At 32.8% G+C, this 22960-nt stretch overlaps 3 protein-coding genes across 5 annotated transcripts; 2 read left to right on the top strand and 1 right to left on the bottom strand.

Annotated features, from left to right (window-relative positions):
• The first annotated feature begins 1533 nt into the window (after nt 1–1533).
• LOC123209165 (mRNA-decapping enzyme-like protein) lies at nt 1534–7985 on the top strand. Of its 2 annotated transcripts, XR_006500980.1 has the most exons (9): nt 1534–1859; nt 1956–1996; nt 2136–2185; nt 2674–2818; nt 4871–4927; nt 5150–5276; nt 6524–6985; nt 7467–7661; nt 7813–7985. XR_006500980.1 is itself a non-coding variant. In XM_044626980.1 (8 exons), exons 1-8 carry the CDS (start codon nt 1701–1703, stop codon nt 7521–7523), a joined length of 1098 nt encoding a protein of 365 aa, XP_044482915.1. In that variant the 5' UTR covers nt 1534–1700; the 3' UTR covers nt 7524–7801. The 2 variants fall into 2 exon arrangements, 1 of the variants encoding a protein (XP_044482915.1); XM_044626980.1 differs by lacking the exon at nt 7813–7985 and having other exon boundaries at nt 7467–7801.
• A 600-nt stretch (nt 7986–8585) lies between these two features.
• Nucleotides 8586–11610, top strand: LOC123207781 (small RNA-binding protein 11, chloroplastic-like). Its single transcript, XM_044625255.1, has 4 exons — nt 8586–8775; nt 10834–10902; nt 10981–11087; nt 11284–11610. Exons 1-4 carry the CDS (start codon nt 8673–8675, stop codon nt 11350–11352), a joined length of 348 nt encoding a protein of 115 aa, XP_044481190.1. The 5' UTR covers nt 8586–8672; the 3' UTR covers nt 11353–11610.
• On the bottom strand, nt 11557–22121 carry LOC123207767 (nicalin-like). 2 transcript variants are annotated; one of them, XM_044625237.1, is made up of 14 exons: nt 21553–22120; nt 21282–21451; nt 20477–20580; nt 19598–19664; nt 18891–18983; nt 18647–18811; nt 18382–18522; nt 18216–18293; nt 17510–17622; nt 17366–17426; nt 13457–13624; nt 12691–12792; nt 11991–12080; nt 11557–11855 (listed from the first exon to the last, which is right to left on the bottom strand). In XM_044625237.1, the coding sequence occupies exons 1-14, from the start codon at nt 21833–21835 to the stop codon at nt 11793–11795; spliced, it is 1698 nt and encodes a 565-aa protein (XP_044481172.1). In that variant the 5' UTR covers nt 21836–22120; the 3' UTR covers nt 11557–11792. The 2 variants fall into 2 exon arrangements, with proteins under 2 accessions (XP_044481172.1, XP_044481180.1); XM_044625245.1 differs by lacking the exon at nt 18216–18293 and having other exon boundaries at nt 21553–22121.
• Nucleotides 22122–22960: the final 839 nt, after the last annotated feature.

Here is a 22960-nt window from a genome sequence, read left to right as displayed (position 1 = left end):
AAGCTCATTGCAATTTTTCTTGGTGATGATACACGAGCTTGTGTCTTTCTAACACATACTCGGTTCATTTATGCTTGACTCTTGACAATGTTAACTTAGCTTTATTTCAAACGAGGAAGCATGCATGATGACTTTGTCTTGTGACCGGCTTATAAATAAAGATACATAGACATCCATCTTTAAACACACGAGGTTTCATTTCTAATTCCTGCATTTTTCAAATTGCGCTCATTTGGTAATATTTTAACACATTCTTTGGACATTTTAACTTAGACTTTTATCATTACCAAAGCACTTAGAAGTTTAACAAAAGTTATTTTTTAATTTTAGCAAAAAAATAAAAAACAAAATTTGTTAATAAAATTGGATGATAGGTGAAAAATTACACTTTTCAAACTTAAAAGGTAAAAATTATTTTATCAAAGTTTGGGTGAGATATGCACATCGACCTTATAATGATAAGAGCTATTAATTAAGTTGATGGAGGATGCAAATCCCTTTAACCTTCCTATTGGAAGGAAATCATTGATGAATGTAAGTTAATAATATAAATATGGTTGGGTTTGAGGTCATCGAATAAAAAAATATAGATCAAATGACTATTTTCACCATTTCCCACATAAAGTTTGATAAAATTATAAATATTTATTTTTTAAATTTCAATGGTCTAATTTTTCATTTATTATTTATTTTTGTTAATGATTTTTATTTGATTTCAATGTAAAATAATATTTTATTCATTGTTAATATAATAACAAAAGTGTCTTCATTAAATAATACAAATTTCAATTATCAATATATTTTTAATTTTATTAAAATTATTATAAAAATAATAAATAAATTAGCCGACATATTTTCAATAATATTTAATTTACCAATTTATTTTTGTATAATTATAATTTACTTAATATTTTTCCTTTTTCTTAATCCTTCTTCTCATGTCATCTCATTTTTACCACCAATCGTTGATAACTGTCTTTCTCCACTCTTCATTTTTCACCCATAATACCACTAGTAGCCATCTTTCTTTACCCGCTATAATTTCCTAAGAAAATTTGGTAAGAATCTTAAATTTATATTTACTTGAATTGAAAAGAAATGAATCAGAGAAAGAAAAAAAAAGAGATAAATTAATATTTATGAAAAAGAAATGAGTGAAAAAAAAATATAAATAGACATTTATGAAAAAGAAATGAGTGAGAAAAAGAAAAGAAATAAATAGATTAACATTTATTGAAGAAAAAAATTGAAGAAGAAGAGGGAAGATACTTTAATGAGAAAATAAATGGAGAGAATAAATGTGTAAATATTTTTTGAATTATTGTTTTTTCGAATTTTGTATTAAAATGACATTTTGACCTTCCCATATAATTCACTAACAAAAGTGGACTTTTCAAACTTAAGAGTATAGGTTTGTAATTTCACCAAACCTTTGGTGGGAATGATAATTTGGCCTTAAATATATGATAGTTGTGGTGGTGTTTGGTTTAGCTTTTCCTTGTAAATTACTTGATGAAATATAATATAATTATTGAAGGTCATTTTGGTAAATTAAAGTGTTGATCTTCAGCTTCATTTTGGGGAAGGTGAAGTATCAATTGATCAATTTCGAGTCTCGAATTCGATCCATTCATTTTCTTCAAATTACTTGACACTTGAAACTCTAGGGTTCGGTTAGATCGTAATAGGACAATTGAAAAATGTCTCAAAACGCCAAATTGATGCCCAATCTTGATCAACAAAGCACCAAACTCCTCAATCTCACTGTTCTTCAGCGAATCGACCCTTTCATTGAAGAAATTCTCATCACTGCTGCTCATGTTACCTTCTACGAGTTCAATATTGACCTCAGTCAATGGGTGCCCCCCTCTTTCCTTTCTCTCTTTATTAATCTTTTTTTTTTTTTTTGGTTCTTCAAAAGCTTTGGTTGATTGTTCTTGTTTGTGCTTTTTTAGAGTCGCAAGGATGTTGAAGGATCTCTGTTTGTTGTCAAAAGGTCAGAATCTCTTCTGGATTTTGCTTTTGGATCGAGTGCTTGTTATAGTTGGGAGTCAAATTTTCCTTTTTGTTACATGGGCACTGTTAATTTTTTATTTGTAATCTGGATTTCTAAGAGTTTTTATTCGTGATGTCAGGAATACGCAACCTCGGTTTCAATTTGTTGTGATGAATCGACGTAATACAGGTTGATTTTTTGTTGTTACTGCTTAATTTTCTAATTTGTAGTTTTTGAGGGGATGATATGTGGGTTAGTAAATTAACGCGGCTATTCTTATTCTATGATGTTAGTTTGTTATAGTTCTATAGCTTAAGTAAGGGTTTTAAAATTAATATAAGAGGTTGGACAGATGGCAAAATTAGTATGCCCATTGATATATGCGTTTTTTCTGTTTTACAATACTCTGGCGCAACTGTTATCTTGAGCGATTTGATCTAACAATAGCAAGGTCGTACTTAATAGATTTTTCTTTCATCTAGTGATCTCTTTGTCTGTAAGGCATGTTGTTTGCCATCTTATGATAACAGATAGAATGGATGCTAATAGTGTTATTTGGATACCATATTCTCTGAACTATGGTTTTTTGTGTAATTATTATATTTTGAAGCATTTTTCTTCTTAGAGCTATATCTTACAATGATGCCATTGTGATGTCAATGTGTTGGTTTAAGCAGATAATTTGGTCGAAAATCTCTTGGGAGATTTTGAGTATGAAGTCCAGGTCCCATATTTATTATATCGAAATGCATCTCAAGAAGTAAATGGTATTTGGTTCTACAATGCACGTGAATGTGAAGAGGTTGCAAATCTCTTTAACAGGTATTAGTTGTTTTACTACGATAGTTACTTATCTGCAATTAAGAACTTTTTCTCTTATTGATGGTAAACGTTGTTAAGTTTTTCTCGGGTCAATAATTAACACTGAACACAATAATATGTATGTTCTCTACCAAATTTGCTTTACATGGGGACTGTAGTTTCAACTTATAGATTATGGTCACTCCAGTTGAGTGGGATTGTGAATTTTCCATAGGTCTCATGAACATGTGACAAGGAGAGGAGTTCACAGAGCTTTTAATTTATTTTTTGATGAACTATAGGCCAGAAAAAATTCATTCTTAGTATGCTAGCATCTTGTAAAAGCTCATATTATGCGTCTTATTTCACTTTTATAGTTTTAAAAATCTGCTTCTACACCACAGACATATTCTGCTGGATTTATGTATCTGGAAAATATACGAATCAAAGGAATGTGAATGTTTTTTGTTGTCTTGAAAGGGATAAAGACATTGTTTTTTTCCTATGAATATGGCTTTCAAGCAGTGCTAATGGGTTTTATATGTTTAAATCTTTAATGCCATGTATATGAAGTAAGGATGTGATTGTTTATGGCAACATAACATTAATTGTAGGAAAGTAATGTCACTTATCACATCATCCTACAATCAATGTGGTGTTGCAAAATCAATTGGGATCCCTACTTGGTAAATGTAACATTAATATGGTAAAATATATGACATGTCTAAGTTCTTCCAAATCAGTTAGTATGACCATTTATATTATTTTCTTGGAATATAATTAAGAAATGTTATATTTGAGTTTGTTGGTAGGGATTCCAAGTAGAAAAGATTGTTTTTTTAGAGCTGCATGAAAATTGCACTTTTGAGAGAAGCGTTTTTTCCTACTTTTATTGAACTTGCTGTCATAAAAATCTTCTTTTTTTGGTCTTATGTTTTAAAGATTTTCACTTTGCCAATCCTGCTCCTTGTGTATATTGTATTCTGTTTCAGTCATTATCTACAGATCTTGTTTGTACTCAATTAAAGTTTTGAGGGGAAGCTGAATCTAAGTTAAAGTTCTTTATGGATAACAGTGAATAGGACAATGAGCTGGGAAGAGAAATCTTGAAGTATAAAATTTAATCAAAACTTTCTTTACGAAACCATGATCATTTAAATGTTTGGCTTTTAATGTAAAATGTAACTCTAACATTGGTACCAGGAGGGCTACAGGAACTAGATGGTTGATCATGCTATACACTCAACCTTGATAAGAAGGTGCAGTAGATATCTAATTTGTTCATCACATATGAATTGTTAATAAATTTGCCAGTGAATGAAAATTGCTCTTGGTGGGAAATCTAGCTGCTGATTATGTAGAATTGGAGTAACGAGAACAGAATAGATAATTGCATGTTGTCTAATCATTTCCATTATAGACTCAAATCTAGTTTTGAAACTGTGCAGTAATGCATGTAGCATAAGTGGGAAGAAGGAACAGCAGAACTATTTAAGCAAGAGAGGGGAAGAAGTCAGCATGCTATTGCACAAAGTCAAAAAATTTGAATCTCTTTGGCTTTAGTTTCGAAAGACAGGATGCATCTTTATTCTTTAATTTCTAAGAATAAGAATGGTGTTTTGTATGATTCTTTTCTTTTCTGTTTTGTATGAAATTGCCATAATATCAGGATAAACACCCTAATAGCGGGCAGCTGGTCCAGTTTTAACATATTTGTTTTGGCACAATACTTTTATGTTTCCAAAAAAAAAATAATAATACTGCTAGGAAACAATAATTATGCCAGTAGTATTTCATCATATATGAGAAAACGGCAACAGCATATTTTTGTTAGAGCTAGGAGTTCATTGATGTAATTTATTGTGTTATATTTGTAAAAGTTGCTAGAGATTTGAAGAGTGCATTATAATTTAGTTCATTGTGACTTTTATTGAAAGGACTCCTCGATACCCGATGTTCGCTTGGCTCGAGTATATTGCATTTGTTATTAATCAATTGTAATTGTGAATATCAAATTTTTTTCAGAGATTTCATTCTGATTTTTTTTAATCTTTTTTTTGTTCTCAAATACAGAATACTTAATGCATATGTCAAGGTGCCTCAAAAGTCAATGGTATCATCTTCTAAAAGGTAATGATTGATCCAATTTATCCTAATGAAGTTGTGTTTTCAGAAAAGCATTATTTTTTACAAGATTACAAAATTATTCTTTGAAAAAGAATTCTTTTAAATCCTTCTGGGTTTCTTTTCTTGTGAATTTTAGAGCTATGTATCACATTTCTATAAACATTCTATTTTATTTTGTTTTGAGCAAAATACAAGCTATAAAGTTGTTGTTTCTTATGAATATAGTGAGTTTGAGGAATTGGAAGCTGTTCCAACTATGGCAGTCATGGATGGTCCTCTGGAGCCATCATCATCAACTGCATCCAATGCTGCTGACGCCCCTGATGATCCTGCTTTTGTGAACTTCTTCAGTGTATGTTTTCTTTTTAATACCACATTTCTTGTATTTCAATAATACTGAGAGGCTTCCATTTTTAGTTTTGCCTATATATTGTGTAAACATTATAATTTTGATATGATGCTATATTATCATAGGGTGTAATCTGTAGGCTTTTCCAGGCTGTGATTTTTTGTATCTTCCCCTCTAAGATGATCAAGAAATAGGATTATGCCATTTATACTTGGAATCTACTGCAGCACTGGTATTACATATGCAATGAAATGGAAACAGTGGAAACATTTTAGGTATAAAAGTATTCTTAATCAGGATAGGATATGAAAGAAATGAACTTTTAATGTTCTAAAACATTTTTGAGCCAACCAGCATTTTCCTACCAGATTGTTAGAGGTATTCTCACAGTTTACACTAAGCATTTTCTGTTATTCTTGTCTTACCTTCTTTAATAGTTTTAACTTTCTGTCATTCTCCCCTCCACCAAGCATCATAATTTTGATATGATGCTATATTATCATAGGGTATAATCTGTAGGCTTTTCCAGGATGTGAATATTTGTATGATCCCCTTTAAGATGATCAAGAGATAAGATTATGCCATTTATACTTGGCATCTACTGCAGCACTGGTATTACATATGCAATGAAATGGAAACAGTGCAAACTTCTTAGGTATAAAATTATTCTTAATCACGATATGATATGAAAGAAATGCACTTTTAATGTACTTGAAGCATCTCTTAGCCAACCAGCATTTTCCTACTGGATTGTTAGAGGCATTTTCACAATTTACACTAAGCATTTTCTGTTATTCTCGTTGTACCTTCTTTAATATTTTAACTTCTGTAGTGTGCCGCTCTAAAATTATGTTTGTTAATTTGTCTCTTTGGCGTGTAATGATAACCTTTTGAATGATAGATATGCATGTAAAACTGGAAAGAATATAATAGTGTTTGCTTAGTGTGAATTTCAACCAAAGGGAATGAATTCTGAGAAGGAATTTAATATACAACAATGCTATTGTAAGATGTTGTGTTGCAAATCCGTTACCTGCCAGATATTTGTAGTATAGAGTTGTTATTTGTATCCCCAATCCCACTTTTGCTGCTTTGGGAAAGCAGGCAAATGATTCATTAAAAGATGTTCTTACTGTTCACATGCTAACACTTAATTATCAACTTTTTATTTTTCTTCTACATTTGAATTTTCTTCCATATTCTCATTGTGTATGATCTAATCTGAGTCTTTTAGTTACATAATATTGCAGACAGCAATGAATGTTGGGAGTGCTTCAAATGCAACAGTTGCTGGCCAACCTTACCAATCTTCTACACTGATACATCCACCTTCCAATTCAGCCACGGTTGCCTCTCCTGTTGTGCCAACCTTGCAAATACCATCACCTTCTCTGTCAGCATCTGTACCCTTAATGCCGCTACTTGACCCTGAGTGCAGCAGCAATCGCACGGCTAATCTTGTGAAGCCTTCGTCATTCTTTGTGCCTCCTCCTTCAGCTTCTGCCAGGATGATGCCCCCTGTCTCATCATCTATCCCCACAGCTCCACCTCTGAATCCTCCCTCAAGTCTGCAACGCCCATATGGTGCCCCATTGCTTCAACCATTTCCTCCACCAACTCCACCACCATCTCTTACTCCTGTTCTTACTCCAAACTATGGAGCAGGTATCAGCAAAGAAAAAGTCCGAGATGCACTACTAGCACTTGTTCAGGTCAGTTCTTGTTATTGAAGTGTTTAAATGTGGTGTTACAGCTTTCACATGCTGATTTTGCTTGTAGATTAAGAGAAAATAATTTTCACACGAACCGCATGAATATTGTCATGGGTAGAATAAAAAAATGCCATCCCTGTTTTTTGTTGTCCAGTGACTGTCAAGGGCAATGTTTTAAAAGCTTAGTAAAATAATCTGAGTTAGCAAAATCTATTAACATGAAATCTTCTGTAAGAAGACTAAAACACCCTTACCCTTCATCCCTTGCCTATAATTATAGTTAGTAATAATTTTATTATTAAGTCAAAAAGAGAATGATAATTATCCTTTTATCAACATATGAACTGATTAATTAATAATCAGCAACAACAACATCCGATAAATAATAGACTGGATAAAAATTAGGATTGATTTATCAATTCTGATGCTTTTATCAGTTACTGTTTTGGTTTGATCTGACTGGCATTGATATGTTTAATAGGACAATGAATTCATTGACATGTTCTATCGAGCTCTGCTGAATGCACATCATTCTTGACTGGTTGAAAGCAGCATTGCAATGTAGTAGTTGCGGGAATTTTTGTTCATTGTGTAGCTCTCTACAAGTATGTGAGACCCAATTTGTATAGCATTTTGCACTGCCTCTGTGGTTTTGATGGAGTAAATGCTGATTCTGGTATATATATTGCTCTTGTTGTTTTCTTTTTTTACCCTTTTTTTTTACAGTAAACACGTGAAATACGGCTGTTTGCCTGCTTGTTATTATTTTTGGGTTTAAGTTAAATTGCCTATGCCCTCTGATTCCCATTATGCCAATGACTTTGTAGGTTTGCAGTCTGGATTTATCAACAATTACAGTGAGCAAAGTCTAGTTGTCTTGTTTATTATATTATATAACTTAGGTTGTTAATTTTATCACATCAAACAAGTTAATATTAAATGTTTAACTATACAAAGGTTTTTCTGCTGGTTATATTTATTTAAGTTTTATAATTGTATACATTAACAAGAAGTTTCACATTTTGTCAGAAAGAAAAATGTTATGTTGCAATAATAACTGTCCAACAAATCAGACTTTAGTAGGCATGTCTCTGACGACGACGACGACGACGACTCCTAATGGCAGCGGTATATTATTCACAAAGAAATGAGTTCAGTACCCAGTTATAACATATTCCTTGGACAATGACATTTTTTACGCATTGATTATTAATAAAATTATATTTAGATATTTTTTATATGTAATAATTGGGGATTTTGAATTAAAGATAAAATAATATTTAATCAATAAAAAAATATCGTTTGTGTATTTAAATTATATTTAAAAACTGTATTTATAATAATATATTATTTATTTAATAAAATTATATTTTTAAAATATATACACATAATATCGTTAGTTTAGAGTAACCACTCAAGGCCTGCAAAAATTCAAATTTTAGGGATAAAATATTAATCTCATTTTTATAACTTAAATTAAATCGATATCCAGGCTTTTAATTCATAAAAATACAAAAAATTGGGAAGTACGGATTAATTTTGTAGTTTCAATAATGTAAATATTATTATTAAATCACTTGAGATTTTGTTTATTTTCATAAAAAACCCTAAAACAATTTAAATCATAAACAAAATTTGGCCCAACACAATAAGCCTTCACTTCCACCATCCAACTTAGCTTTTTCAAATGTCGGCGAGCATTTTCAGATTCATCTCTCGTTCAAAGTCTAATAATTCAGCAGCCCAACTACTATTTTGTAGAGGAATCACTTCTAAGCTTTTCGTTAAAGGTTTTCTTTTCTCTCTCACTCTGTTTTTTATAAGTTTATTCATACACAATTTCATATATTATGATGTAACAGGATATCGATTTTTCTTTTCTGGTGTGTAAAATTGAGGTTCAGGGTATATTCATAAAGGTTTATTTCTTAGTTGGTGTGTAAAATTGAGTTTCAGGGTTTATTTCTTGAGGATTTGATAAGTTAGCAATTACTTTGTCAGCTGTTTGTCAAGTAGAGAGATATCGTGTTGAGTGACCAAGATTGATGTGGAACAGATTTGCTTAAGAGCTTGGTAACTGTTTTGAACTGATATAGATAGTTACAAATTTCTTGCGAATTTTATCTAACTTTATGGAAATCTTTACTCTTTATGAACTTAATTTTTTTCCACTTAAATTTAAATTTTCTATCTTTGTAATCGTGAGTTATCAAGCTTTATATTAACTTGTTGTCTTTCATGTTAGAGAAGGTATTGGTTTGATCCAAATTTTCATAAATTGGTGATTGATTTTTTTTCTTTGTTCAATGCCAAATGATTTGAAGATCAACAAGGTCTTCATTTGGCAATGAGTTCAAGCCTGAAAGAAAGAATATTGTTTCTAGGAAACGAAAAATAGTTGTATAGGTAGATTGGAACCAGAGTGTTTAGTTTGTCATTTGTAGCCGGGAAAAAGATCAAAGGATGGTGTCATGATTTAAAAAATTGCAGTAAAAGTTAAGTTTGGCATTCCCACGTATTGTTGATTATCAAAGTTTGACCGTTGGAATTTAAATTGTGAGAGTAGAATAATAGAAAGAAGTCATGTGTATCATTTTTCTACACAGAGGTGGTATTACATGTTAATGATAATTTGTATCTTTTTTCTACATAAAGGTGGTATTACATCTTAATGATAAAGTAGAACCATATGAGAAGGTAAGAAATATAAGAGAGAAATAAATGAAGTGTTTTTTTCTATATTTTGTTGTTGAAGAAAATGAAGAGGGTTGACTGATGTGACTCTGCCTTCATTTTATCAGAAGCTACTGGATGTATTATTGATAAGAATAATAAATGTAGTGAAAAGATATCAATCAATAAGATGCTGTTTGTAATTGAGGAAAGTAGTACTCCTTCAGTCCCAAAAGTTTTTACCTCCCATGAGTCTAAGAGTTAAATTATTCTTTAAGTTACCCCATTAAAAAAAAAAAAGAAAAGGGAACCATTGTAATTTAATAGAAATTTGACTAGTTAATAAGTTCTCAGCTAAAAATTTTCTGAGTTAATGAATACTTTTGGATCCCTAATGGTACAATAAGAGACAAAATTTTGGGTCAAGGGAGTTGTTTATATTTTCTGCTTCATTCCAGAAGTTAGAAATCATTTCAGAGTCCGTCTGCTTGACAAGGCCCTGTTTGGCTGATTATACGTTTCATCTGAATGTTATAGTTTCTATTTGTCCTAAACCACTCTTTGATTTGGTGTTGAAGGATTTGGGTGATGTTACCACTGAGCCTAAAGTTCATTTCTCTCCAGAGTTTGAATGATTTCTTCACCTTCTGGCCAATCAGATGATTGGTTGCTTAAATTGTGAGTTTGGTTCATCAAAACATTATGTACTAAATTATTGGGACAAGAATGAGGAGAAATAAGTCTCAATATACAGTGAGATCATTGAAACATCTTAATAATGAAAATCCTTATATTACAAACAGTGATGGCTGCTGTGGCATCAATTCTATTTTGGCTGGATGTGACCAATGTTTTTCTCAAGTATCTAAATTCCATCAGATTTCTGGTTTTGCCAAGTTTCCTCTCATCAATTTTCCCTGCCTAATCTAAGAACTATCTATTTTGAACTTGTCACTGATTTCTCAAGTTAATTTCTGATATAGCATTATTCATATTGAAATTGTGAGGAAACTAGTGCAATTTCCATTTTTCAATATATGTTAAATGTTTATTTTTATTACTCTTGATTGCATCATTTTCCAACTAACCTACATTGAGTACCATTCTCAACTTCAGAAGTGTTTACTATCTTATTGACATTTTTGCTGTTGCTATCTCAATGTCCTCCTTTGCAGGATTATCTTTCTCGACCACGGAAGACACATTAGCTAATGCTTTTTCACAATTTGGTGAAGTTGTGGAGGGTATGTTTTACTTGAGTCCTTCGATACTTGTTTGCTTATTAATTATTGTCTAACATCTAATTGTTTTACTTTGGCCAGCTAAAATAATATTCAATAAAACGTCAAACAGATCAAAAGGCTATGGATATGTCACCTTCAATTCAGTGGATGAAGCCGAAAAGGCTTTGTCAGATATGAATGGAAAGGTGAGATTGCATAACTTCCATTGATTTGCATACCCAAAACCAAAACAATAATGCTAGGTATAAAAAGTTGAGATGTAAACTTTGTATCTTAACTTGTTTCGCTACCAATTTGGCAACCGGGTTTTTTTATTTTTAAATTAAGTTGAGATTGCATTTTTTAGGACAACAAAATAAATCGCTCTTAAATTGCCTGCAGATTCTGGAGGGACGTGTCCTCTTCGTGGACAACGTGAGACCTAGAAGGCCAGGGCCAAGAGAGGATTGATAAATCTTTATTTTCTGCTGAAATTCTCTGTAGCTGAGACGAGTAATAACAAATTGTTAAATTATTTCAATTCCGTTTATTTGTTCTGTAAATCATCTTTAAATGGCGAGGCAAATTGTGGTGGTTATTTTGGAAGAAAAATTTCTACCATGATGAATGCGTTTTGACAATACCAAACATTTCTATCATTCTATGAAGAGAATATTGATGGCAAATGATAATTTAGTTGAAAAATGAATCCCTGCAAAATTTTTCGAATCCTGAATCTCATTTTGGCACAACAAATTATAGACATCTTCCTAGGATGATCAGTTAAAACTTTCCCTCCTGTCACTGGGCTAAACCAACACTTTGGTAGACATCATCCGTTAACTTGCCCCCAGGAGAAATCTTTCTAGGCTACATACAAGGCAATCTTTCCTCAACAAAGTTACAGGAGATCATGCTGTTTTTGCCTTCCGTGAGGGGGGTCGTCGAAATAAACTGATTAGATCATCAAGACCCTGTTGCAAAGAATTCTTTTAGAATTTTAGAATTTTCATATTTCTGATTTATCTGTGTTAATAGAATGGAAAATTATAGGATAAGGTAAATATTTGGAATTTCAAGCTTCATATTAAAAAAGAGGGAAGTCATACCCTAGTTGTGATGACAAGAAAACTGAAGAGAACTATCAAATACGATCCCAGCACCAAAAGCAACAGCAAGTCAAATGTAACACTGGCAACCTGTAAAACACATTTGAAGTAACTGCCCTCAATTGAAGCTGAAAATAAGAAAATATTAGGCATATATATATGTATGTATGTATGTACGTATTAAATCTGACTCTCATTTCCATGTTCAGAGTTTGGCCTTCATATTCGTCAGGGAAAAATTATTCGGAGAATTGTCTAAGAATAGCAGTAAAAGTATTTAACCAAAAAAAGTGGTATGCTAGGCAAAAAGGAGAATCATCATTTAATATCCGGGCTAATTTAAGAAAATCAATAAAATTATGTATACTTGTAATAAATACCAATAATGATTTGTTACTATATAATTGGATATTTTTAAATTAAAGTAAAATATCACCTAATCACACGTTGACATATCATTATTAATATCCAAAATGATACTCATTATAAGTATACATAGTTTTCCTCTAAGAAAATAGGTTGTCAAGTGTAGCATTTGGTATTCAACAGAGGAAAAGCCTTCTTAAATTTTCCCTGGCCCATTTCTATAAGGGTCTGAAGATACATAGAACAGTTCACATATGTGTGCTTGTGTTTACTAGAGAAAAAGAGATGACATATTTATAACCATAGTATCTAGCAGCCCACAACAAAAAGGTACCTGATATATATTGAGCCGAGCTTTAGTAGAATCATAGAAGGTGAACATCCCTTCAAGCACCTCATGTTGCAAATTCACCTCATCGGTATACTCTGCCAATTCCTGCCAACAAATAAGAACAAGGATATAATAAGATTATGAAAAGGTTATTATCTAGTGTTGACCAGTAAAGTAGGGTCATGGCAAAGATCTTTGTATATCATCCAATCCTTTAGCATTTTGCATAAAGTGTCCGTTCCTAGATATTCTTCCCCTGTTTTGACCCATGGAGTTAAAAAACAAACCCAACTCCACAGGCTTCATCAATCTATGCATTGGCTCAAGAAATTTGTGTGTACCATGGCACAACATGCCACTGGACCAAAGGCATCTCAAATCCCCATTGCATGTGGGCTTCTATTATCGCTCATTAGAAACAAAACAAAAGCAAATTTGTTTTATAAGGAAAGCATGAAAAGAATTCCAACAGGTTCTTGAGATCGAGTCAATAAAGAGAACACAGATATGCCCTAAAAGTAATATCAATTCAAAGAAATGCCATCCACTTCATTAGAATCAAAAGATCGATGACTTCAGAAAGGATAATTGGATTACATAAATAAAAATTAAATATAATCCCTGTAATCTAATCTATAGGGAAAACATGAATAAGAGAAAATAATAAAAATACATTATACTGTATGTAATGAATTCCAGCTGATAATCAACAGCAATAAACCAAGAAACAGAGTACATGACAGAAAATTAAAGGGTGAAAAAATCAAACCTTTTTCAGAGCCAAGATAAATGGGTCATTCTTTGAGAGAAATGGTGCCACTCGAGGAGTTTGTGATACCAGATCCAACCAGGACCTAATGTAAGAAGGATTGACAGCCAAACTACCATTATCTGCAAAAATTTTAATATTTTTTCCCTGGAAACCATAAATATGCCTCTACAAAAGAACAGAAAAGACAACGTCAGAAACATAAAACTAATGTCATAAATTCAATTATTACATTCAAGATAATGAGAAATTTATGTGTTTTTGAAACAAGTTTATGACAATCAACCATATATGCTCATAACAGTAAATTAAGGGACAATTCCTATCAAAATAACAGTAAACTGACTTAACAGATCGTGAGAGTTTGTATTAATATAAATCAATAAATTCAAAGAAATTTTATTTTCCAGAAAAAAAAATGTAAATGTTTTTTAAATCTTACTGGCATAACAAAGTGCCATTTCAGATAACTTAGATTGTAATCAACTCAAACTAACAAAGAATTCAACATCATGTCCCAATATCACATCTTAATTATTTTCATGCAACTTTATTACAAAAAATAGGGGAGAGAGAGAGGCTACGCTATAAGTGCAAAAAGCACCAGGAAGCTAAATAAATTGATCCAGCACTAGCTCAGCCGGTTATTTATTTTATAATAGAAATAATGAACTCAATTTTTATTATGAATATTCCAAAAATCTTGCTGGTAATGCCCAGTTTTCTTTTTCTTTTTTTTCCCCATTTTTAATTTATTCATCATGTTAAAGGCTCATAACCCTAGGCACAGGCAATATATATTCCTCCATGCACAACCAGAAAGTACACCCAACAAAAATTGGTACCTTCACCTATGTTGTTTAAAGCTTGAGAGGATGTATTGGTGCTCATTTAAACAAAGTTAGATACTCAAATTTTTATAAAAACAACAAGAATTATTCTTGAATATTCTGTTCTGGTATAATCAAAGCAACATAACAACAAAAAAATAATGATAATAAATTAATTCAACTGAAAATTCTGGTATCCCACAAATGTCCCAAGTTTCATGGAGATACCATACAATATCACCATCCCTCATAATTAAATGCAACTTGAGCAATAAATGGCCTTTTAACAATTGGCAGTTACGTTGATGATACCCTACAATCCTAGCAATCACATTATTCAAACTCCATTGTGAACAAGATACAAATAGGTAGATGAAAGGATCCCAACCAATATTCAACCAAACCAACGAAAAACACAATCAAATGAAGAGAATAAAAACTATTTTTATTGATTTTGGGGAATTACAATGAATAAATTAGCAATTTGAGGAATTGAGACCTCCTGATTCTGACCATTTAAGGCACCAGAAACCTCCTTTCAGCGCAAAGGCTACCCATAATCAAAAGCTGCCTAAACTCTAATTTCTTCTCCTCCCCCATTTTACAATCCTCGCTGCCGAATATATATATATTTACCCTACCATCTATAATTAGGAAATGCATCCTAAAGAAACCTTAGGTACTAACATTACCTATCACTTTGAGAATCACCTTGTCCTTACGGCAAGAAAATTGAAAAGTTTATTTTTTCAACTTTCCAGATTTTTTTTTTTTTTTTCCTACCAGCGATATAAAAATATTATATTTTTTATCTTCCCTTTCTGCCAACTATTCATAATATATTATCTTTTTCTTTTTTCGCTTTCCCTTGTTACCTTACCCTTCCACTAGCTGTCAAGAATATATTATCTTATTTTTTTCTCTTCCCCTTATGCTTCTTTCTCCACATCTTCCTTTTTTTTTCCTTTCTGGCAACAAATCAACTCCCCATGCAATTTCAAGCCATCAATTCACTCCCTGATCACCATAACTTGTTGACACAATGACAGTTCACCTTACCATTAGCCACCACCGCAACTCTACAACTTCACCATTTTCCGATGTTGTTTTGTCTCCCCACACCCATTCCAATGCCTTTCCGTCTCCCTCAGCTTCCACCCAAGTTGATTCAACTTTCCTTTGGCTTACTTGTTTCACCCAAGCTTCCACTGCGATGTTTTAGCTTCACGTCGACGATCTCCCTTTTCCAGCGATGATTTGCCTTCTCCCTTGCCAATCCACCTTTCACGACCTCCTCCCTTGCCATTTCATCTTTCAACCAACCACCCAGATGCCAATTCATCTTTCTCAACCAATCACCATTTCCATAAGAAACTCTGAAACTCAACTCTCGTACCATTTTGATAGGATTTTAGCCAATATTCAACCAAAACAATGAAAAACAAAATCAAGTGAAGAGAACAAAAGTTACTTTTATTGAATTTGGGGGTTTACATTGGATAAATTGACCATTTAGTTTTATTGAATTCGAGAAGTCAGGACCTACTAATCCTAACCATTTGAGGCATCTGAAACCTTCCTTCAAGCCAAAGGATGCCCACAATCAAAAATTGCCTAAAACCTAGTCTCTTCTCTACCCTATTTTACAATCCTAGCTCCCATATATATATACTTACCCCATCTTCTAGAATTGGAATGTGTCCCAAAAACCCTAGGTCCTAACATTTGTGTGGGTAATGTTAGGACTTGGATATAAATGATGGTAAGGGTTTTAAAATGAAAAAGGAAGAAAACTAGGATTTGGATAGTTTAGGTTGTGGACAGCCTTTTAGGTTAATTTAGGAGGGTTTCAAACCCTCGAATGGTCAAAACTGGAAGGCTTTAACTCCTCAAATTGTTGGTTTATCCACTGTAAATCCCCCTTTATCAATGAAATAGTTTTTGTTTCTTTAATTATTGTGCTTGTTTGTTGTTTTTGGTATTAGCCCCGTGAGATATGAAGTTTTTGATGCAATGGATGTGATCGAAAATGGTGACAAAGACAAATCGACAAGGGAGGAGGTCATGGAAGGGTTGGATCGGCATGGTAGGTGGCAAGGGAAGTCGAACCAACCAAGAGGAAGACCAACCATCGCCAAAAAAGTGAGAATCGACGACAGGTAGGCAAACAATTGTGACAACAATTGGGTGAAGCAAATTAGTGGAGGAGAATGTGTAATCAATGGGGAAATGTGCCGAAAATTGCTTGAGGAGTTGATTTGTCAAAGGAAAAGCTGAAGAAGTTGAAGTGGTGCCTGAGAGAAGTCGAAACTATGGCTACGTTTGAGAGGAGCCAAAGTCTTGCTTAAGCTTAAAAATATTGAACTCTCAGGCTTAAGCTTGAACTTGATTGACTCGAATTCATTTTAGGCTCTTTTAAGCCAAGCTTAGCTTGTGTCCAACCCCAATCAAAACAACAAGGAACGTATATATATTCTTAGACAATTGGCATGTTCAAAAAAAAAAAAAACTTGCCAAATAATTGAAATAGTCTGTTTTCTTTATTTCCAAAAAACAAAACCACAATTTTTCCACCTAAAGGATAAAATGATTCTCAAAGGGGTGAATAATGTTAAAACTTATGGTTTTTTGGGACACATGTCTTGATTCTAGATGTTAGGGTTTAGTACATAAATGATAGTTACGGTTACAAAAGAGAAAAGGAAGAAAATCAGAGTTTAGGTTGTTTAAGTCGTGGGCAACCTTTTAGGCAAATATGGGAGAACTCTAAAGCCTCAAATGGAAGGAATTTGGTGGCCCCAACTCCTTGAATTGCCGGTTCATCCACTATAAATCCCCCTTTATCAATAACATAGTTTATTTTTCTTTATTTGTTGTTTTTGCTTGCTATTTTTGGGTGAATATTGGCTGGATATCTAGTAGTAGTCTTCAAACATATCTCTCTTATAATTATAAAGTTTTCAGATTTTTAAGAACTGATAGACTACCTACTCATTTTCATAACCCTGAACCAGCAAAATTAAATATATAAGTAAATCAGATACAAGCATCAAAATGATACAATTTCAAATCAACTTACCGCAAGACTCTCAGCAACTAGCTTGACACTTTTGATAATTGAAGCTTCATTAACAAAATGCCTGGTGAAATTAGAGCTCTCAGAATAACAACAATCTAAAATAAAAACTGTCAATATAATAATGTAAATTTATGAAGACACAACCTGCTATCCATTAAACCTCCAGTGCTTTCCAAAAGCTCAGGTGCAGCCGAGAGCTCAGAAAGGGTAGCAGCAGTAACTCTCAGTCTTGAAAACTGTTCATGCTCCCAAGCTACCTACAGCAGACAGCCCCTTTATCACCTCAGCCAATAAGTATAATATGGAAAATATAGAAGAAAAAGCAGAGCTCTCTAGAAAAAGTTAGATATTAAGGGAAGGGAGATAGAGGATAAAGTTAACATTCAACTCATATTTCCTTTTGTTTGCAGAATGAAGAACAAAAATAAGAAAAATAAAAAGCAGTCAGTGCCTATAAGAAGAAAAATTGGAAGTTCTTTTACACACTTCACCATAGCCATATACCAAAAAATACCCTAGAAATGGCGATTAAACATGCCAACTAAAAATAGAACCTGAAGGCTTTCAAGCAAAATATTTTCTATGTGAACAATCATGAATAAACAGAAATGTCTCTATAGAAAAATAAATAAATAATAACAACAACAACAATAACAAGAGAGAAGGAACTCCAGGAAGGGAAAAAGAATGTCATGAAACATCAATTGAAATTAAAATAATAAATGTTTACGCATCATTTTTCCCATTTCAGTTTTTCTCAAACCAGTATCATAGGATAATAAAAAAATAAAATATAAAAATTTTCATGTTGACATAGATATATTACAATCATCCACCTATATCTACTTACTCGAGGATTTAATATATTTATTTTCTTATGCTTCAAACCAACTTTGAAATCCAGCTCTTCAGCTACATTAGTGAAACCCTATACACCCAATCCATCAGATAATTAATATCAGCTGTATAAACCAAAGAAAAACAAAATTTCATTTTGTGATATGCTCGTTGCTTACTTCAAAAATTTGTTTTATGTAGGCATTTTCTGGAGGCTTAGACACATGAATATATAATTCATTATGCCATGAACCAATACTATTTAAGCAGACAGCATAGTCAATACTCTCACGCAATCGCTGATCAAAACTTGTAAGCCACTGCAAAGGAAGATACTCAAAAGTTAAGCTTCATGAAGAAAAGAGATAACAATTAATTATGAAGAAAAAATTAAGGAGGAAAAATAATATAAAATTAATATGATAAAGCAAGAGGGCTAAGCACCTTATGTGTTCCATTGTAATTATACGGTCCACCAGATGTCAGCCCAAAAAGTATATTGTACCTTCCTCTAGTCTTAGGGTTTGAATAGAGAAGAGAGAACAACCTAGCTATTTCAAGAAGTGCCACAACACCACTTCCATTGCTATCACTTCCCACAGATAACGCCTACAAGAGTAAGCTATCATGAAACAATCATATGGGTAAAAAAATTGATTTCATCGTGATACTTAAGAGGATTACATACAGGAGCTGCCCCAAATGTATCATATGAAGCTACTATGGCAATGGTTGGCAGCTGATTTGAATCACCATCAGCTTTCAATCCTTGCAGCCATCCCTGCACACTCAACCAAAAAAAAAAAAAACCTCAATAACAACAAGTTCTTCAGAAGTAAGTGCCATTACCAGGATATGCAAGCTCAAGAACCAAAAATAAATGTTTTCTTGATTAGATGTACAATATATGAAAACAGTTGACAAGCTTGAATTACTGGCAACTGTCTTTGACACAAAAGAAAAATGCCAATAAGCTACAGGCTGCTATAACTACAGTCTGGATAGAAGGCCTGTATCACACTCTCAGCCATCATATTTTACATTCTGTGACCCAATTATATGCAATAAATTGTCAAAACTAGGGACTACATAACAATGTATGTCTCCAAAATCTCAAGAAAGTGCATTAACTGTTTCGAGTATACACAAAAGAATGCTTCTGTGAGGGTAAGAATCATTTTGTTTCCCTAGCAAGGTATACCAATTTCTTTACTATTAAAAGCAATTCTAATTTCCATCAAGTTTCACAAGGGAAACTAAAAACGGGTTTAGCATTTTAAATTCTAAGATCCCATCAGGATTTAAGGGAATCAATCAAACAATATCTACTATGCAACATATCACTTCTACATTACTTTAGCCATTGCCCAAAAAAGAGAAAAGTTGTCTTCATACCTGAATGTTTGTGATAGTGGGAGACACAATTTTCCTAGGCTCTGATGTCGGGACAACAAGCTTGTATCTAAAATATCCACAAGCATAGATGAAATCAGAAATTGAAAATGACATGCAATATTAATACTTAGTTGAATATGTGATATTCTTCAAAATGTAAAACAACACCATAGGAAAAAAGAAGAATAAATACTCCCTTTATCAAGGAAATATTATTCATGAGAAGAATGCTTTGACGGCAAAAAGAGACACTTTTTACTATTTGTATTGATAAAATGCCTATATTAGGAAAAAAGATATCAGAGCAAAGAGCACTTAGGCAGACTTTTTGCTCTCTTGAATGTAAAAAGGTAAAATATTAAGCTAGATGAATCCATTCTATGGCATACGAGGAAAAATTATGTTCCTTTGCCATAACGAAACAAAATAGATTTTATTAAAATTTAGAAAAGCAAATTCTGTCTCTTTTCCATCTTTTTATATGTTCTTCAAACATATCTCCCAATACAGAAATTAGGGAGGATGAAGTCAGATATCTCTGAACCCACAACAGAAGATATTTGGAAGATGCACATCACAAGGATGGTCAAAAAACCCAAAAATCCTATGGAGAATGTCAATTGTATCTTAACAAATGACCTACCAAATTTCACAGTTTTCAATAATTGAATTTATTGGGTTGACTAGCAAAAAACTATACATTTTCCCTTGTTTCATGGACAGCCGACTCCCTTTTGTAAACCTCTTTTTATTAATGCATTTTCCACATATATTAAAAGAAAAAAAAAAAATAAACATATATTATAATAGCTTTGAATGTCCAGAGGATATAAAAAATTCATTTATATTCTAAAATTTATTATAAAATTATCGACTGACCCTCCAGTAGTTGCAGTGGCAGATTGACCAGTCTCATCATTCTTCTTGACATCCTCCAACACGGCTTCAATTTCATCATTCTCAAATGCAAAATACACTGGATACTGTATTAAAACATTCTGGCATTAAGGTATGCACTAAAAAAAATTGGCATCCTAAGAAGAAGAACAAAGAAATTCTATAAAGTTGAAAAGGCAAGAAGAAAAACACACAACATATTGTGTAATAAGTAAAATTACAGGGCAGCTATACCACTATAACTAGGGCTGGACTCGAGCCGAGCCAGCTCGAGCTTAGCTCGGTCGAGCCCGAAACGAGCCGGGCTCCCAGCTCGAGCTCGGCTCGGTAGATTTTTTTTTAAAATTTTTTATACAAAATGACGTCGTTTTAATCAATATATATTAAAAACAATGTCGTTTTGATAACGAAAAACGAGCTGAGCCGAGCCGAGTTCGGCTCGAATCGAGCTCGAGTCGTCCATATATGAACCGAGCCGAGCTCGAGCTCGAGCTCGGCTTGGCTCGAATCCAGCCCTAACTATAACATTATCTGGATTTCTAATCAGATTATAGACACACAAAAAAAAAAAAAAGATATAGTTCAAGTAATGGGCAATATTGACATGATACATTCAATACTTAAACATTAGCAAGACTTGGATGAAAATCCTTTGAAGTTATGCAACTTCAGATTCGAACACTAGTACCAGTCATGCTATTGCTGTAGCTATAATAAAAAATGGAAGTACAGAAGTTGACTAATACATTTCGGGTAAAAGAAATTGAAATTAATATAAGTTACTCACCGGCATTTTGACATGAATAAGTAATCGTTCAAGTTCATCAAATACACTCTTCACCAGCCCCTTTTCATTAACATCAGCTCTACTACCTCCAACATCTCCATTCTCAATTCTAAACATCTCAGGAAGCAAAAACAACAATCCTCCAAGCGTCTTCTGCTGAGAAATAAATTCTGCAACAAATTTTCAAAACACACACACACACACAAAAAAAAAAAAATCAACACTTTCCATTCTCAAAAACTACTTACAAACTTCAAAAGCCGACAGTTACCTTTAAGAAAGGTGATGTTCAATTCACGGACGGGCATCATGACGACGGTCCGAGAGAGATCCGCGGCGGGTGAGAAATGAAGAGAGCCGGCGTGGTGATTGACAGCGGCCAAACGAGATCCAAATGGAACGCCGGAAATATCATACTGAATGAGGCGGTAGACGTCGACGACAGTGGCGGCGTCACAGAGCTCGACGCAAGCGACCAGGATAAAAATTAGCGCGAGCATGGAGTAGACGGAATCGAAGAGGTCGCAGTGGCGACGAGCTTCGGATGGAGGCATCGACGAAGAGTTGGATGTAGGGTTTTGATTTAACGAATCAATATAAATACGATGTGGAGATAACAGCTTACTTTACTTTGATCAGTCTTTAGATTCCCTTTTCTTTTAGATCCAAACGTCTTTAACCACTCACTGAAAATGTTATTAATTTATATCACCAACCAAATACAGTAATCAGATTTTAAAATTTGTTAATTCAGGAAATTCATTGTTTTTCGAACATGGAGGAAATTGATATAATTTTGATGAACACAAAGGTCGTCAAATAAAGACTTTGCATTGAAGTTGGATATTCAAAGCTGCCGTCCTGATTTGAACTGTCTGTAGATATTTTTTATTTTTTTTGTCTTTTCTTCTAATTGCATAACAAATATACTTGGACTCATACTACAGGTGCCATAAACTTCGTTTCAGAATTTTTTTTTTTTTTTTTGATATTTTCGAAGATCTTTCATTGTAAACTTGCCTCAATCTCTTTTTTCTTTGTATATAGTTATGTAAGTGTCTCAAATTCAGTAGCTCAATTGAAGCTTGAACGATATTTTATAATACTCTTAGATAAATCTCATATTAATAAAACACAAGAGATATTAGATCTGTTTATGTATTCTATATCGGTTAGAGATAAAAAAATTTGACTGATTAAATACTATATTAATTTTCTAAATTGTCAAAGATATTTTAGGTTATAAAATCAAAAAGTAAAACTGTGATGAATTTGTATTCAAAATAGACAATATTTTGATAGTAAGTCAAATTACTACGTACACTAGAGATGTCATACATTTCAACTACTAGGGTTAGATTATTGGACCAAAGATATTACACATTTCAACTATTAAGACAGGGTATTGGAGTAAAAATGTTACACACTCCAACAACTGGGGTTAAACTATTGAACTAGAGGTCTTACACATTCCAACAACTAAAGTCAAGCTATTAGACCAAAGATATTACACATTCCAATTGCTAGTGCTGTTGCCAAAAAATTTTGAGTTTTAGTCTAATTTCCAAGATTGAGCAATGTTACATATACACACTTTGAGTATATAAATTAGGTACATAAATGTTACAAATTCTAACAGCGAGGGTAAAACTATTAGAGCCGATATATTATACATTCTA

The sequence above is a fragment of the Mangifera indica genome, chromosome 2 (genome assembly GCF_011075055.1).
Source record: "Mangifera indica cultivar Alphonso chromosome 2, CATAS_Mindica_2.1, whole genome shotgun sequence".
Taxonomy (NCBI): Eukaryota; Viridiplantae; Streptophyta; class Magnoliopsida; order Sapindales; family Anacardiaceae; genus Mangifera; species Mangifera indica.
This window is presented reverse-complemented; position numbering and strand designations above follow the sequence as displayed.